Below are 18,428 nucleotides of genomic sequence, written 5' to 3'. Positions count from 1 at the left end.
TTTGATGAAGAGAGCACAGTGCAGCTGTAATGAAGTGAGTGAGCGTGAGATGTCACTATATACATAGGTCGGATAGTACGTAGAGTATACACTTGTGCCTAACGAAATTGAAATGATATTGGATCTGTTTGAAAATATCTTACTCACTTAGTGGGGTCCTTTTTTTGTATTTTCTGAGAATTTTTGATTGAAAATTAAGAGTTTTTAAATTTTAAGTCAAAATAAGGCTTTCGCCTTAATATTTGAAATAAAAAAATACGATGTGTTTGCGAAAAAGGAAGGTAAGTTTACGTCAAATTTCCTGAATTTGTTTTTGTTCAAGTTAAAAATTAACAACCCAAGAACTCGAATGTTTCAATGTTCCACATACATTTTGAGGTTATGTGAAACAAGTGTTCAAACACAAAGATCTTTTCATTACTTTTAGTCTTGCCGTATAACAGAAACCCAACTAAATCATTTTAATCTTTTAAAAACTTACTACGCTGCTACCCTTTCTTTTGCCGACCACAGTTCGTCCGCAATTTTTATACTCTTGCAACCAGTCGCTATCACCTAAAACTAATAGAGATAGATATAAGGTTATATAATATATATATAAATGATCAGGATGTCAAGACGAGTTGAAATCCGGTTGACATTCTGCCTGTCCGTCCGTCTGTGTAAGCTGTAACTTGAGTAAAAATTGAGATATCTTGATGAAACTTGGTGTGCAGGTTTCTTAGTACAAAAAGAAATCGTACGCCACGTAAACAAATCGTCATTAACCGAAAAAAAGGTTCAAATCCAATAAAAACTGTTCAAGCCCCTAGGTACAGAATATTTAGATCCCGGTACCTATAGTTGACTTTTGATCGGAAATGTAGGTCAATGTGAGATATATTTATATAACTGAAATTAAGGGATAAAAAAGGAGTAATTCGTAATTATTAGTAATTCGCTGCCTAGTCAGGACTTTACGGTGGACCGATAAAACCGATGTTTTGAGTGCTCAAAAATGCAGTTGTTTCAGTCGTTGTGCGAGAGCTCACATTCTCATGGTGAAGAGTGATCCATCTTCGGCGATTGGTGGGATTGTGTGATTGATGTTCAGGCAATATTGAATATATGCTGCTACCACTAATGCCTATAGTTGTCTTAATCTCAAGATAAGTCACATGACCATCTTGCCTTATTAGTTTGCGCTGCGCATCAATAGTTTTCGGATATGCAAAGCAACTGACTTTAGACGATCTTAACGAAACTCGTCTTTGAGTAATCTATGACCTCGATTGAATTCACCATATCAATAATAAAACTAGTTTTCCACGTTACACCAGGTCGAAGAATGTAAAAAAAACAATTGCTCCAAATTGTTCGCAATTTTATTCCATTTTTTGATCGAGATGAATATTTTACGTTACTGTAAACAACACAAATAGCCCGCGCAAGTTAAAACGTTTGGAATATGCTCAACTTATGATTAACACCGAATAGACCACGTCCAGCATGCAGTGAAGAAAATATAGCAGCCGTAGCAGAGAGACCAAGACCGAGAGTCGATTCGGTGCCGTTCGCAGCAACTCAGACTGAGGTATGGAACGACTTGGTGCATTTTACGTCGAGATCTTAAATTGAAAACGTACAATATACAGCTTGTGCAAGAACTACTTTAGCTGCTCGATCTTTCGAAGCGACATCGCTTCACTCTATATGCTCTAGCAAAGTTCCAAGAATATCCGATGTTTTCGAGCCAAATTTTGTTCAGCAATGAAGCCTTTTCTTGCTCAATGGATATGTAAACAAGAAAAAATTGCCGCATTTGGGTCGAAAAGAAACCTGAAGAGATTCAAGAGCTGCCGCTTCACCCAGAACAGACAACGTTTTGCTGTGGTTTGTGGACCCATGTATTCATCGATCCATATTTCTTCAAAACTGATGCCGTTGAGAACGTAACCGTCAATGGCGACCGTTATCGCGCCATGATAACCGTCTATTTGGTGCCTGAAATTGAAGCTCGCGATCTCGGCGACATTTGTTCTCAACAAGACGGCGCCAATTCCCACACATCGCATCAATCAATGGATTTATTGAGAGATCATTTCGGTGGCCAGATAATTTCACCTTTTGCGCCGGTCATTTGCCTTTTTCCTGTGGGGATATGTAAAATGTGATGTCCATGCGGACAATCCCACTTCGATTCAGGCCTTGGAGCAAAACATCACGCGTGTCATTCGCCAGTTACCAGCCGAAATGCCCGAACGAGTCATGGAAAATTGAACTCAACGGATGGACCATCTGAGATGTAGCCGCGGCCAACATTTGAAAGTGATAATCTTCAAAGCATAAATGCCGAAGAATGTTCTTTCGAATGATAATAAACGTGATCCATTTAATTTAGAGTTTACTTCTTTAAAGAAAAGTACGAAACCTAGAAATGGATCACCTTTTATAAGTATTTTTTAAAGACTTAGTATTCCATTATTGTTGATAGTTCTTGATGTATAATTAACGGTACAGTGTTAAGAATTTTTAAAATGTTTAAATATTTCTGCTGTGGCAGTTATTTGTTATCTAAAATTGAATTGTGAATTGGGACTAATGATTAAGAATCCAATTAATGATTTATTAGTTATGTTTGCTAATTTTTGAGTGCCGCTTTAATATTAAAGATTCATTGTTAATGACGATTAGACGAATATTACAAATCTTAAAATTTCTTCCCACTCTGCGCTCAACAAGTGCAGAGAATAACTGTGCATCGTCTTCAACCACTAATTTTGGTTTTTAAAATTAGAAAATTTCCCACAATCACTCATAAATGTCATTGAAAAGCGCTCATTTCGCGGCCAGCATGCGCTCAATTGCTTTGAAAAATTTGACGTGCGGCTGTGAAATGAGTGCAACTCAATGGCAGAAATATGCATAAGTGACAAATACGAGTAACACACGATCAACTGGCGTAAAAGAAAGAATATTTCTGCTTGCTTAAGATCTTAAGATGCCCAAAGCGAAGAAGAAGAAGAAGCGGCAGCAGCAAAATTACTCGGAACATAGTTGAAGAGAAAGTGTGCAAACATTTGGATGCTGGCTGAAGCAAATCATAAATTAAATTATTTAAATACACAAAGCTATATGCAGATATTTGTGTATGAGTTTGCTGCGTAAGTGTTGCCAAGCGATATGTTGTATGCCACATTTTATTAAATTTCATGCCGCACATACGTCAATTGCGGTTACAGCATAATTTTAGTGAAATTTCTGCTAATGATTGTGGTATGTATTGGCTGAGTGCTACCGAGGTTCTGCAGAAGTGTGGACTTTTCAGTGCTAAAAGTTGAGACGAAGCAGTGGAGTAGAGATGTAATGTTTTGGGGCTTCAAGCTGTTGTCATATTATACTAAAAGAATTATTATAATAATCTAAACATTCTAAAAATACAGTAAGCTTTTGATTAATAATCCCCCGCCTCTCATTTTGTTCCGGTCTACTGCCAAACGCAATTTTTTATGAAAAAATAGTTTAATCCCTTTAGGCTGCTTACACATTTTTATCTATAGCGGCATATTTGTTTTTGTTTTGTTCTTTATTTTTAATAAATTCTCTGCTGTAGATTATGTTCTAGTTATTTGACATTGGTAAGTGTTTGAAGCGAGCAGGCACAGATCATAAGCATAAATTTAGCTAATAATTTGCAGCACCTAGACGCTGTGGCTTTGCCGCTGCTGTGCGAAACGCATGAATGAAAATCTAGTGAGAAGTGTGTAGGCTGTGGAGAATTTTGTCGCAGTTCACCTTCTGCATTGACTCACACAAAAATGAGTAAGTTGCCTTACTATACATAAATTGTAGAAGAAAATGTATTGAAAAGATGACCCTCACAGTACAAAAGCAAAATAAAAGATGTAACTTTGTTGAATTTTTATTTTTTAAATTTTTAAAATTTTTTATTGTTATAATTGTGTCAATAAAATAAAATTAACGCTAAATTATACACTCGTTCGACTTACAAAAATATCATTTTCGCATTCTTATATACTACATTTAATTAACTTAGTACACAAATACTTTCTTTACACTTAATTTTAATGAAAAATGTTTTTATTATAAATAAAAAATTACTTCGTCTCATTGCTCAGCGCCTTCTTCTTTGTTTTGGTGCAGTAATAGCGGTCGCTATTCTCGATCCAATCACAAACATTCAAAATTGTGTGGAAAGCCGTGCCCTCCTTGCATTCGAATTCAACTGGTTCGCCGTGCACGCAGCGATAGTACTGTGGAAAGAATTTAAATAGTGTGGAATTAGTAAAAAAAAGTTTAGAAAGAAGAAGAAAAAATGTCAACTTAGGCTGCACAGAAGATATAGTGCCCTACACAGCAACATGAAAGTTTATAAAATGATTTTTATCTTGATTTTGATCGCTCAGCTTGTATGGCAGCTATATGCTATAGTGGTTCGATCTAAACAATTTATACGGAGATTGTAGCGCTGTCTTGGGCAATAATCCATGTCAAATTTCGTTAAGCTGTCTTAACAAATAAAAAAGTTTTCCATACAAAGACCTGATACTGATCACTTAATTATCGGAATTTTCGACAAATGAGCAGCTTCTTGGGGAAAAAAGGACGTGTGCAAAATTTCAGATCGATATTTAAAAACTGCGGGACTAGTTCACGTATATACAGACGAACATCAGTACACCCACTCAAGTTATATATGTAGATATACTTACATACATATTTATTTCATAAGAACTACAACGTTTCCGTCTGGTTCTGACAAATTTCGTAGTAAACTTAACATCCCTAGTTCAGGTTCTTCCGTCTGGTTCTGACAAATTGCGTAGTAAACTTAGCATCCCTAATTCAGGTTATAAACATATTTTTTCTGAAATCTTACCTTTTGACAATTTGCGTGCGGTATAAAGTCCTTATTCGTACAATCAATATCGGGCATCACATGTCCGCCGCTGGGTTCAACAATCTCCGGTTTTGGTTCTAAAACTTCCAATCCACCGGTTTCCTCGCTGCTTGATGATGTTGGTGTTTCTGTTGTGGTTGTTGTCGTGGATGTGGATGTGGTTGGTCTCGGCTTGGGTCTCGGTTTGGGTTTCTTGGAGCCTTTGGATGGTTTCTGGATCAATACATAGCAGGATAACCATATGTTATAACATAGAATAAATAAATTAGTATTAACAATTTGTAGTATTTTTTGGCTGAATTGAATTCTTCAAAATAAAAATATATGGAATTTGTAAAACATAACCAGAAAAGAAAGGGTGATAGAAAAGGGTGATAATTGAGCTGTAATTTCAATACTGTAACATGGAATTGAACTAAATTTTTTAAAATCCTATAATTGCCAACAAATAGTTGAACATACCTGTACTGCCAAATTTTTCAAATCATACAGGGTACCCTAATGGTGGTGTGAAAAAATTGAAAGAAAAAACTATTAAAATTAATTAAGATATTTTTGTTTAATTTTCCCCTGCCTTACGAATTTGTTTTGACTAATTTTGTTTGACTAATCATCTGGATGTACTTATTGACTATATCAAAATGGATGCTTTTCGCTGAGCTTTACTTTTCAAGTCTCTCGGTCGGTATAACGATGTTATATATTTCCCTAAGCTCGTCAGTGATCTGAAGTTTACTGGTGTATAGTTTGTTCTTCAAATCATATTTCAAAGAGGTGAGGTGTAATGGTGAAAATCTGGTATGCCAATTATTATTAACACTGCATCCAACGCAGTAATTAAAGCTGAAACTGAGCGGGTTGCTTCGCTGTGTGAGTTCTCGTTGAAATGAGTAACTGTCAAGACTTTGTTTTCGGGAAGACATAATGTGTCAATATTTATCGACTCTCTCATTTTGTTGAAAAATAACCTAAGGGGGGTTTTGGCCGATCCAAACAGTCATTTTTCGGTGAGTCTTGACAAGCTGTTATATTCGTTTTTTTCAGTATTGTTTGGAATTTCATCTTGGAAGAAATTACGTCTGCATAACGTTTACAAATGGTTCAACTTTATTTCGAAAACGTTCTGCAAGAATGTATTTCGCGCTCTTCAGTGTACTTTCACCATAACCCATCTTGAGACCAGCAGTCTGTATTGGATAATATTCGACCGAATAGACTACGACTAGCACGCAATGAAGAGAATATAGTAGCCGGAGCTGAGAGTATATACGATGATCGTGGAGAAAATAAACCTTGTGCAAGAACTGAAGCGGCTCGACCTTCCCAAACGATATCGTTACACTCTATGGGTTCTTGAACAGCCCCAAGAAGATCCAAAAACAACCAAAATTACCGCATTTGAGAGATTCAAGAGCTGCCATTTCATCCATAAGAGACAACAGTGGTTTGTGAGCCGGTGGAATCGTTCGATATTTCTTCCAAAATGCTGCCGGTGAGAACGTATCGGTCAATGGCGACCGTTACCGCGCCTTGATAACCGACTATTTGGTGCCTGAAATTGAAGCTCGTGATCGCGGCGACATTTGGTTTCAACAAGACGGCGCCACTTCCCAAGCATCGCATCAATCAATGGATTTATTGAGATAACACTTCGATGAGCAGATAATTTCACGTTTTGGGGCCACCAAGATCATATGATATCAACCCGTTAGACTTTTTACCGCGGGATAAGTAAAATCTAAAGGCTCCGCGAACTATTCATCTTCATTTAATTTGAAATTTCTTTTTTTTTCTTTTAAAAGTAACCACAAAATAGATCACCTTTATATGAAATCGGCTATCGTCAGGCCTCATAAAAAGGCAAAAGGATTACGAACTAAAGTTTCGATAAAAATAATTCATGTTGCCTTATGGGGAATGGACATTAATATCTTCTTTAAACCCTATAGGATCATTTAAAAACTAATTATACTCTACAGCTCTTTCTTCGCTTATCTGTCTACTTTGTATTATTTTTATTAAGCTCTTTTTTGTGCTCACTCATCGTTCGTTTAACGCTGCGGACATTTTTAGCGCACTCGTTAATTTTGTGCCTTAATTTTCTATTTTTGCGGAAGCTAATTTCGCAAACACAAGCAAGCCAACTATAAATAGGGAATCGTATTTGGCTTCGCATGGCCCAGTGAAGCAATGCTATGCGCGCTCACCTAGCATGAACATACATACAAACATATGAGTATCACCCTAATACATCTCGGTGCAAAATCATACATATTTGCGTACGCAGATTCTTGAATTTAACAAACAACTCAGCAAACAATTTGGCAATTAGCTGAGATGCGAAAATTGTCTTCAATTTTGCTCGCATTGTTCTGTTGTCATACTCTGTATAATATAATATTTCGCTAAGACTCACCTTGGTTGTTGTTGTGGTTGTTTGCTCGGCCAACGGTCGTTTTGTTGTGATTGTCGTTGCTGTGGGCTTTGGCTTCGGACGCTTCGTGGTGACATCTTGTGACACGAAACTGGCCTCGTCGGGATTTGGCGGCGTCGCTGGTGGTTTGGCCCACTCGGGCTACAAGACACAAACAAGAAACATAATAAATTACAGATGCTTGGCGTATTAATAATAAAAGAGAATGATGTGTAGATTTTAGCTCTCATTTTTGGCAGCCAAAAATTTTGCGGCAATCAAAGAAGAACAAAAAAGAATATTACCACAAAACCGTTAATTATATACAAGCGCTAAACTTGGCACACTAACCCGCTCAGTCGTTTCGCGCGTCGGCTCCGGCACTGTGTAATCGTGCATATTGTCGTAGAGAATTTGCATTAGTGCATTCTCGCGCCCACACAAACCACGGAAGTCATCCATATCAATGGCCCAGGTCATAGCGCCCGCATAGCCCTTTTGCTTGATATAGTCCATTTTGATTTGCACCGACTTTTCATTCTCGTAGCCCACCCATTGTGTGTCTTTGTAGGTGTAGGGCACCATGCCCTGTTCATCCCATTGCACGGTCCAACCCTTGGTGGCATCCTGTACCTCGGTACATATTTCGTAGTAAGCCAGGAAACCGCTGGCATTGGTGTAGGGTCCGGGTGCGCCACCGCCGGCCTCCTTATTGATGTATGTACCCATGTTGTAGTTCTTGTTGGAGTTGCTCAGTGTGTAAGTGCGTCCATAGAAGGGTACGCCCACGACCAGCTTATTGGCGGGGCAACCCATCTCCTCCCAGAGAGCAAGACCATCGTTCTGTAAAATGATAGAAAAAAAGTTTATATCCAACTTAAACCGAGTAGTTAAGGCCATACATACCACATTTAGTTTCTCATAAGCCCACTGATCGTGCTTGCGCTTATAGAGCGGACTGTGTACATCAGCAAAGCCGGCCCAGTTGCCGCGTAGATCGTAAGTCATGGCGTGTATGGCATCCAGTAATCTATTAAAAAGTATTTTTAATAAGTGGAATGGACGGCTGGACCTGCAGACATTCGCTACTCACTCGCACAGCTCGGGCACATGATAACCTTCCTGCAATCTGAATTTCGCCACCGGCACCGCCATTGTTATTTCCCAACCGCGTCCTTCACGATCGAAAGCACGTCGCAACTCTTGCACAAAGTACAAGAATTTGTCCTTGTCGCCAAAAGTGCCACCACGATCGGTAGCACCGGGGTACTCCCAATCCAAATCGAAGCCATCGAAGTCATATTCCTTCATGAACTGCACAACGCTGCGTATGAAACTGAGTCGTCGTTCACGCACCGCAACCATCTGTGAATATTTAGAGCCACCCTCTGCCCAGCCGCCGACAGCCACCTGTAGCTTTAGGTTGGGATGCTTTTGTCGCAGTTGTGTGAATTTGCGGAAACCATCTTGTTCCACGTCCAACTCGGGATCGATAACCAAGATGTCCCAACTCTTGTCGTTCAAACCAATAAATGAGTAGACCAAATGTGTGCACAAATCGGCGGGTACATCCTCGAGTCCATAACGTCCCACACCGGGGCGATATACGGCCCAGTTACTGAAGTAGCAGACAATACGTGCCGGCTGCTCATTGGCAATTGTACTTGTAAGCGCCACAGTTAGCGTTAAGCTAAGTAGCAATAGCTTTAAAGGAATATCTAAAAATGAGACAGAGAAGTTATTGAATATTATTAATAAAATTTAGTTTTCTTAAAGATATTTTACATATTTGAATATAGCAGTTTTAGGCTTAAATCAATATGTCAAAGGTGGTGTTTTGGCTTTACGAAACCGTAGTTAAGCTAATAATGTTATATGGTATATTCCTCTGATGGAAGGCGCTTGGAAATTGCTACACTTGCTAAGAAGTTTGAACGTGTCCAATGAATGACTCTCTTTGGCATCTCCGGTGCATTGCGGACTAAGGCGGTCTCTGCCGACTGTTGCATTACTGTGTGGAGCGTTCTGAAACCCACAAAAGCTGAGCTTATGAATGGGTTCGAAGAAGAATACACCGAAAGAGGCACGCAGAGGCCACTCATGGCGGCATTTTCTCCGCTCATATAACGACGCGGGCACAGCGAACTTTTTCAGGGATGAATCGAAACTAAGAGCTAGGTTGGAAGGGAAGTTTTTCGTAAGGAGCTTTTCATCAGTTTTAGATTTAGCACCACTGTGGTGTTTTCAGCCAGAAGCAACTGCTATCATTGTGGCGGTAGACATACTGCTACGAAGTGCAGCCTCTTTCAGGGAGGTAAGCATTCACTCCGACAGCAGTGCGGTAAACTAGCGGTTAGCTCACTAACTGTGCGCTCAAAGCTAGTCATGGAGTAACTGTCCTCACTAGAAGCAGCGACATGCTAATTTAACATAAGAATCGTTTTTGTATCTGCAAAGCCGATGAACTACCTAGAGTGTGCACCCTTGCTTCACTTACATCGGAATGGGACCGAAGTCTTGCGATCTAGCACTGGACTAAAGGTCCACGCACGCTTTCAGCAGGCGTTGGTCGACGACCGTGTTAAATATTTTTCCCTCCTGTGCAAGATACTTTTAGCTTAGAGTAGAATATAGGAAGTCTTTTGAATTACTTGTCCTCAGCACAGTTCATTTTTCCGCAATGTTAGGGGATCTCACTGGAGGTTGTCCAATAGACATTCATTGACGGACGCAAGTTTTCATAGCTCACATATATGGGATAGTGCCGTGGAAATATCCATTATCCAGCTTTTGCGAAATGGTGGTTGAAACATCTCTGCAGTCTTACCTTCAACGAACCAGAAGACATAGCCGAAATCGACATCAGTCGTCTAAACAAATTAAAATGATATGCTCAAAGCGATTTGTCGATTTTTAATCGTCTTATGGTCTGCTATAGGGGAGTTTTGGGTAACACAACGCACCGGCATTCTAAACTGTCTAAGTGTGATCGCTGTTAGGCTCGACCATATAATTTAACCTAATATAATGCTCTTATTCCTGTTCTCTAGAAGTTTTTTTCGCTTTTATTGCTAATGTGTATTTTCAATAAAGAATAAAGGTGCTGTGCTGCAAGTGCTGGGTATTAATTTTCAAATAAATCAGATCTGCTTTTAATTTATGGATTGTGAATAGCGCGAGTCGAAACCTCAATAACATTACTCAGACTGATATTAATTATAGACTATTAATATGTATAGCTCTTAAAAAAATTTAAGACTGTCAAATTCTCGCATCAAAATTCCGTGTGTTATGTAATCAACATGTGATAACATAAACAATGCTTTAATTACTTAAAAACAAATAATTTATTTACTAATCGCAACAAAGCTTCGCCTCTACTACACATTCCCAATTAGATGTAATCATATATCAAGAATTTAGGTAGCTGCCTTCGCATGTAAGACTATCGGTGAAGAATAAATTAGAAGCTCTAACGCCACAGCTGCGGCCCTCAATTAAAATTCTGCGAGCAAACCGAATTTCAAGTACAAAAACGCTTCCTTTTTGCGCGTTTTTTGCTACACATTTCACAATCAATTACAGCGAAGCAATAAAATAAATAATAAAATCTGAATTAAATATGTGCGAAGGCAAACCACTTAGATATATCTGTATATATATGAATATGTGTGTGCGTGCAATGGTTCAGGCGCTACAACAATTAACGCATAATTATTGTAATTGTAAGTATCACCTAACAATTGGCCATAACAACAGCAAACACGGTGCACATAGAGGCATGCAATGTAAATGTCTACAGCACAATAAATTTGTAGGGATCTTAGGCGCACATTTTATTACCGTGACGCGTTGACTTTGACGTTGCCAAAATTAAAGAAAATCGCCAACTGCTGTGCATATAAAATAATCGCAAAGCAAAAGCAAAAACAAAAAAGTGGGGAAGCACTAAGTTCGGCTGGAACCGATCATTTTATACTTTCGCCTTACATATTAAGAAACCTTACAGATTGACCACTTTATAAGGTGTAAAGTCAAACTAATGTTTGAAAATCTGAATAACAGATATATATATGGGCACTATAGCGAGTATTACCTTGACTACATCCATTTTTGGCAAGATAATAGACTGTTGTTAGAGATAGTCTTTTCTGAATTTCATTAAGATGTCTTACATATTGACCAATAGATGCGGTAAAAAGTTAACCGGAAGCTTGAAAATATGAATACTAGGTATATGTGGGCTAAGGGGAGTACTGACCCGGTTTTATTCATTTTTAGCTCAATGGCATGCTGTCATCACAGAAATATTCTCCCCAAAATTTGAGAACTAAATTTCACGGATTGACCGATATATTAGGTAAAAAATTAGCCATATGCATTGGGGCCCTCTGGGTCCTTGAAGATTTAAAACCCGTTTTCGACAATTTGTGGGCATAAAGTTAAATACCTTGATGACAATATTTGTACAAAATTTTATCGCTGATAACTTCACCGATGTTTAGTTGTATACTGTAAAGTGATAAAATCTGATGGATTCCAGAAATTTGTTATATGGAAAATAGGCGTGGTTGTCATCTGATTTCGCCCATTTTCACAGTATAGGAATATTTGTATATCCTCATACACCAAATTTGGTTGAGATTGGTCAGGTAGTAGTTCCTGAGTATAGGATTTCACCTAAAAATGGTTGGTGCCACAGCCACCGTCCAAGGTTTACTACTACTTCTACAAGGCTCTTCCCCACCCTCTTGGTAGTTAAATTTAATGCTTGTGTCTCATTTCTTCAGCGATTTTTCGTATTTTTAGTTGTTTTTAACATAACCGTTATATGAAGAGTGGACTAGTAATTTTCCTTTCCAACCATTCCATTTTCCCAGAGTATAAACGGATGCTAAAGAGACTTCTTATCGGCAAGTTTGAGAGATTTTGCTTTGACGGTGTGTAAGTTATGTTCTTTAAACATTCAGGGGGCGAGGCCAAGTTCACTTTCAAATAATTTTTAGCTCATAAATATATATTTTTTTCAGATCCACTAGACCCCATAAGTTGATTCTGTTGGATAATTTCTCGAGATATTTTTTTTATAAATAAATGGTACTCCTTATATTATAGAACCACTGTGTCCCCACGTCAATTATAGGAATCATTTAGACAAATTCTTGTAAAAGCGTTGTTACATATCATTTATCATACATTTGTTAAGTTATATTTCTAGGTACTTTCATTAGAGAAGTAGACTGGGTTGACAGTTGCGTCCGAGTCTATGTTCAAACTCCGCTAAAAGTGAATCATGGAAGCTGTTTAAGCTAATAGGTCGCTAATTTAAAAAAAAAGTGTGCTAATCGCTTATACATTTGAGATGTCTAACAGTGTTGTCTAAAGATTTATCGAGATTTAGTATGGTTAAGGAACGTCGTTATATGACAGGAGAACCTGGTTATTGCCATATTTTGGTTTATAAGCTGCTTAGTGATAACAAAAGTTGTCAACGAATTCAACTCGATCATGTCAAAATGTTATAAACAACCGTTAGATCAACAAGACTATTATACTCTTTCCGCAACATAGTGCGAGAGTATAAAAAAACGAATTGATCATAAAAGAATGTTAGCGACGCGTTTTTGATAGACATCTACGTATGTTTGTATTTATGTGTGAGTGCGAGCCTTAGCCGTGCTAGCATATACACACGCACACAAACACAAGCTGTTGCTTTCCTTTCTTTCAACATGCGTTGCAGACGTTGACTGAATTTTAAAATTAATCATTTTGTTATCAACCGCCAGCAGACGCGCCTCGCACACACACACGCGCACACATAAACGGACTTATGCAAATTATTTTCCCGTCTCGGCGCGGTATTACTTAATAAATATGCAATGCGGCGTGTCAATAGTTTGTTGACGTTCTCATATTTTACTTTATAGCCAATTATACGTCGTTGGCCTCTTTCATCGCCACTTCAGACGCTAAGCGTATTCATGTGTGCGCTTCTATATACATATGTATGATCATGTATGTCTGTCTGTTTTAATTTCACTATAGGCGCGTACTTTTTTGGCAACATTAAGGTTATATGGGGGTTCATAATCCACATCGGGAACACCCGCGTTCAATAAACAACAAATAACACCCAACAACACTTGCGGTTACAACAAATTGCAACAACAGCTGCGTTAAACAAATGCATTTTCCATTTGTGTCATGACATTCATTCGAGTTGTTTAAAAATATTTTCTTTTAAAATTGGCGCGAGCCACGCCGAGTTCGTTCACCGGCGGGTGTTTGATACGTCAACGGAGTTTTCCATTTTTACAAAGTGACGAAACATTAATTACGTTAGTGAGGATGATTTTTAAATAATTTTATTTTACTTCAGATAGTTGCTATTATAACTAAAGGAGACCTTGAGTTCATATGAGGTTGATAAGTGAAAATTTAACTGAAAATTAATTGTTGGAATTTAACCTAAAGGGTTCGTATGTGCTCTAACGAGTTGGGTTTCGAGTTTTTTTAATCAAAAAAATTTTTGGATTAATAATTGATCTAATTCCCAGCATTTTATTGCATTAAAACTTAATTAAAAATTAATTAATTTAATATATAAAATTTTAAATATTATTAAAAATCGAAAAAATAACAAAATTTAATTTTTAATGAATTTTAATTAAACTAATTAATTTTTTTAATTTAATTAATTTTAAAAAGTTAAATTAAATTTAATAATATAATAAATTTTGAATATGTATTATTAAAAATCGCAAAAATTTTAATTTAACTTTTAATGAATTGCTTATTAAATTAATTAATTTTTTAAATTTAATTTAATTACAATTTAGTTTAATTAAAATTAAAAATTAAATTTAATTTAATTTTTTTTGCGATTTTTAATAATATTTTAAATTTTTTATCCCAAACATTTTAAATTAAAATTTAATTAAAAATTAATTATCAAAAAAGTAAAATGCCAAACATTTTGAATTAAAATTTAATTAATAATTAATTTTGAATTAATACTAATTTTTTTATCCCAAAATTAATTTTATTAAAAAATTTTAAAATATTATTAAAAATCGCAAAAAAATTAACATTTAATTTAATTTTTAATTGAATTAAAATTTAATTTAATTTTTAAATTAATTAATTTTTAAATAAAATTTAATTAAAACTTTAAATTTTAATTTAAACTAAAAATTTATTAAAAATTAAATTAAATTAAATTTGTTTTTAAAAAATTAATTATCAAAAAATAAAATGCCAAAAATTTGGATTGATATTTAATTATTAATTAATTTTTAATTAATACTAATTTTTTTTTATCCCAAAAACTTGGTTTAAAACTAAAAAAAAATAATATTGAAAATTAAATTTTAAATCTTGGATTAAAATCGTAAAATATAAAAAGTTTGAATATGTAAGTGCGCCGCCCACTGCTCTGGGGTATTGAATATGATGACTCTCTTCCATTTATTTAATATTTTTTTTTATAATAAGTTTGGCATACATTTTTTTCAATCTAATAAATGGGATTCAAAATTATTTATTTTAATTCAAAGTTTCAGGAATACAAAATAATTAAAAATTTAATTTAATGCATTATTTGCGCCCTGCTAATGAAAAAGCTAAATCTTTTACCCTGCTGAAATACAAAAAAATATATATAAATAAAATAATGAAAAAATAAATTAAAAATTAAAAATGAAATTAAAAACTATGATTTTTGGAAAAATATTTTGAAATACTTAACATTTCGATTTCGAATTTAAACTAAAGTTAAGTTTGGAAATACCCTATTTATTAATTTTATGTTAGATAAGAGGTTAGATAACATTTTGATTTTTTTTTAAACTATTATGGTTCGAAGCTAATATCCTATTTATTCATTTCTTTCTACTGTAATGCAGCGTTTTTCAAGTGAAGCTTGGTGTAATTTAGAAATCTCTATATCTTATGCTTCGAAGCTCTTAATGAGTGAAGCATTAGTAGTGATGGCAAAACAACAATATTAGAACTGATATTACAAAGCTGATTCGCATTGCATCCACCTCATGAATAAGGTTCATATGAGTGCTACAACATATTTGCTTGGGTTTTGTTTGAAAAAAAAAAAATTAACTTTTTTAGACCTATTTGGGCATTACATCTCTAGAATATTCTACTTAATGTGTTGATTCCGGTAATAGTTTTGGAGATACCGCCTTGAAAAGTTGCGCGTTCTTGTTAAACAATATAGTCACTTAAAAGTTTAAACACCTTTTTATCGAAACTGTGTTCCCAAAATCGGTGGCCTAGATTTCTCGCTTACTGCTTAACCAATCTTAATGAAATTTTACACCGCTCTTCGAGCTAAAATTTACCAGTTCTCTAAGGAAGAGTTTTTTGTGTACTTACAACTATTTGAAAACACAAAAACGTCGAGCATTTTTCACCGAAATTTGTATTTTACGTAAAAATGTCTGCCAAAAATACAATTTTCACTTTTTTGTTTTCCTTCCATCGTCTAATATCTAGTTTGTGGTCTTAATTAAAACATTTGCTCTTAATTAAAACTACGCCTTGGCATCTTTTTATCGAGGACCTGCCAAATGACGAAATAATGGGCGTGTTTTGACTATTTTCCTTTGAACTTTTCAAAAAATCTTTGTAAATATGTATATTTCGAAAAATAAAAAGGTTGAATAAAATATATCATTTTTTATAAGAAAAAAATTGAGAAATGGGTCGTTCTTTACTCGAGGTATCCCATGATACTTAAGAAAAATAATTTGGTTCTTTCATTTTAAAAACTATGGCATAAGAAAGACCATGTTTCAAATTGTCTAACTATCAGTTTTACCATTTGTATAATTTTGATAAAAACTTTTCAGTTACGAACTACTTCAATTATTGCTTCGAAGCATCCTTTGATAGCAAAGTCATATAAAGCCTTTATGAGCCATATAACAACCGCTTGTTAGTCTAAATTATTCGAAAACTTTTACAAAATAAAATTGTCACAAACTTCACATAAGTTTTTTAAATTTAAAGAGTCACAATTATTCACAAATTTTTTCTGGTTTTATTTTCGAAACATTTCAACACAACAATGCACTACAAAAAAACACACACACGCACATTTTTCCCCATATTATTTTTAATTTTTTTTTTAATTTTCATTAAAAAATAACTATGCAACACTTCAAACTTTTATCTTATAATATCCAGTAAAAATTTCCCCAGCGCTCTTACCCATGCTGTGCGCGCGAGTCTTTGACGTCGAATGACAGTAGCTGCGCGCATGCGTTACGTTTTTATTTGCGCCTTGCCGCCCAAAAGCGTCACATACAACTGACGAGTATGCCGACTGTAGCGATTTCTGCGCTTACCCATTGCGTTCTCACCCGCGCACGATAAGCAACAGTGACAATAACAGCAACAAAAAGAAATTGTAGTAATTTTAAGCCAAACGCCCGTTGGCGCGCTAATGTTATGCAGCGCGCTGCGACATTTCCGACTACGTTGAAGCAACATACGCTTGTGTGCATGTAAAAATCAACAGCTTGCGTGCCTAAATACGCACAAGCGCGTATAGACTCACCTACATACATACAGACGTGTGAAAGAATGAAAGCACGCTTTGTCACCGAACCGCAGCTGCTCTTATGCCACCACAAAGCCATCGCCTGTGATGTTGAGTGTACACACCTTTTCCTTTGAATTTCTTCGCAACTTTCTTGCGGTCTGCTGGTTGCGCGCTTTTTGCTACCATCGCGCAAGAATACGGCGCAGCGTTTGCCTAAAGTCCATAGCTTGAATGTTGCTGCAAGCTGCCGCCGCTTATCTTATCGCTTGCGAGAATGTGCGCGCATATTTTATTGGCTTGTTTTGCTTGTTATTTCTCCGGCAACTTTCTTCGTCTTTTGTTATTCAAAAAATCTAGAATTACAATTGCGAACTCGTTCTGCTCGAAATCCAGATCAGGTATCTTTGTATGACTAAAGCACCGCTTGAAAGCAAACCAGCCTCCAGCGTGCTCCGGACAGTGAGGCTTCCATTTCCACCTTGTCTTTTGACACTTTGTTCTGGTGCTACTTAGTCATGCAGCGAGTTCTTGTTGTCATTTGTTATCTTATTGCGGTTTTCTGCGACAGCCTGGAAGCAGGTAGGTTTCCGTTTCATTCTGGAATGATAAATGTCATTCAGATTGAATAACAATCGGAGATTGCATTGCATTCCGGGTCGAATGGTCAGTAAGGCTTCGCAGTATGCTCTTGCATCGGTAGTTCATTGCTCTTGGTTGACTTAGTGGGCAGGTGCTCTAGCATACTCTCTTGCACATAACGGCAGTTATTTGTGGTAATTGGGTTAATGCGAAAGTTGATATTTATGCGCGTATTTATTTTGTGTTCAGTTAGGTGTTCAATTCTATATTCACAAACCGTAAGGCTGTTTGGAAGGTGATGCTTGATTCAATAAGGATAAGTGAAAAAATCTGTTGCTGCTTCACACCCCAGCGTAAACTTAAAGAGCTTTAATCAGTAGCGATTCCATGACATAAAACTTGGACTTCGGCCAGCTCATAAGGAAGTACCTAATGCCTCGCTTTGGCATCCTCTGTAAGCTAAGCACGAAGCTTAATTTTACCCATAAACATCAGTAAGCAATAATCTTTAATTGAGGCATATTATAATAATGTATTACAATATTTTCAAGAGATCAGATCATTAGTAATTATCAGTTCAGTTGAATATTTTGCAATGTTTGTAAGTTTACTATTGCTATCCGCGGTGTGATCACTATTGGAAGATATTTCTGTGGACAATATGATCTGTACCTTAAACTTATTTTCATATATTTTTCACAATTCGCAGCATCAGAAGAAACGTAAGCCCAAGTTTCATTTTCCTGTAATATAATGGCTCTGCATGGATCTTGATAGGGTTTTTTGTTTCCCAAACCCAGAAGTTTTCTCAGATTATGTAATTAGTTCGACAATATGCATTCTGAAAGACTATTTTCAATATAAAAGGTCTCATTTCGAGTTGTTGTTTCGTGTTGGAGAGTTGGCAAAAGAGAGCTCGACATCTCTCGCGAGCCCGTTCGGATGGTTTTGGGGGATATTTAGAGTATGAA

The 18,428-nt window shown here is 36.2% G+C and overlaps 1 protein-coding gene across 2 annotated transcripts; it reads right to left on the bottom strand.

The window, feature by feature from the left end:
• Positions 1 to 3,956: 3,956 nt before the first annotated feature.
• Positions 3,957 to 16,607, bottom strand: LOC126767626 (endochitinase). Of its 2 annotated transcripts, XM_050485089.1 has the most exons (8): positions 16,545 to 16,607; positions 8,407 to 9,031; positions 8,220 to 8,343; positions 7,665 to 8,156; positions 7,317 to 7,475; positions 5,363 to 5,398; positions 4,880 to 5,113; positions 3,957 to 4,253 (listed from the first exon to the last, which is right to left on the bottom strand). In XM_050485089.1, the coding sequence occupies exons 1-8, from the start codon at positions 16,546 to 16,548 to the stop codon at positions 4,098 to 4,100; spliced, it is 1,830 nt and encodes a 609-aa protein (XP_050341046.1). In that variant the 5' UTR covers positions 16,549 to 16,607; the 3' UTR covers positions 3,957 to 4,097. The 2 variants fall into 2 exon arrangements, with proteins under 2 accessions (XP_050341046.1, XP_050341047.1); XM_050485090.1 differs by lacking the exon at positions 5,363 to 5,398.
• Positions 16,608 to 18,428: the final 1,821 nt, after the last annotated feature.

This window comes from Bactrocera neohumeralis, chromosome 2 (genome assembly GCF_024586455.1).
Source record: "Bactrocera neohumeralis isolate Rockhampton chromosome 2, APGP_CSIRO_Bneo_wtdbg2-racon-allhic-juicebox.fasta_v2, whole genome shotgun sequence".
NCBI classification, from domain to species: Eukaryota; Metazoa; Arthropoda; class Insecta; order Diptera; family Tephritidae; genus Bactrocera; species Bactrocera neohumeralis.
Note: the sequence above shows the minus strand (reverse complement) of the source record. Positions and strands in the feature narration are given on the sequence as shown.

What these genes read in the sequence shown, in the direction of transcription:
- LOC126767626 (XM_050485089.1), bottom strand. An exon ending in CGCGCGAAACGACTGAGCGG is followed by an intron (nt 7,476 to 7,664) that starts GTTAGTGTGCCA and finishes TGTGTCTTGTAG; the next exon opens with CCCGAGTGGGCCAAACCACC. An exon ending in CGCACGCAAATTGTCAAAAG is followed by an intron (nt 4,254 to 4,879) that starts GTAAGATTTCAG and finishes TTCTTTCCACAG; the next exon opens with TACTATCGCTGCGTGCACGG.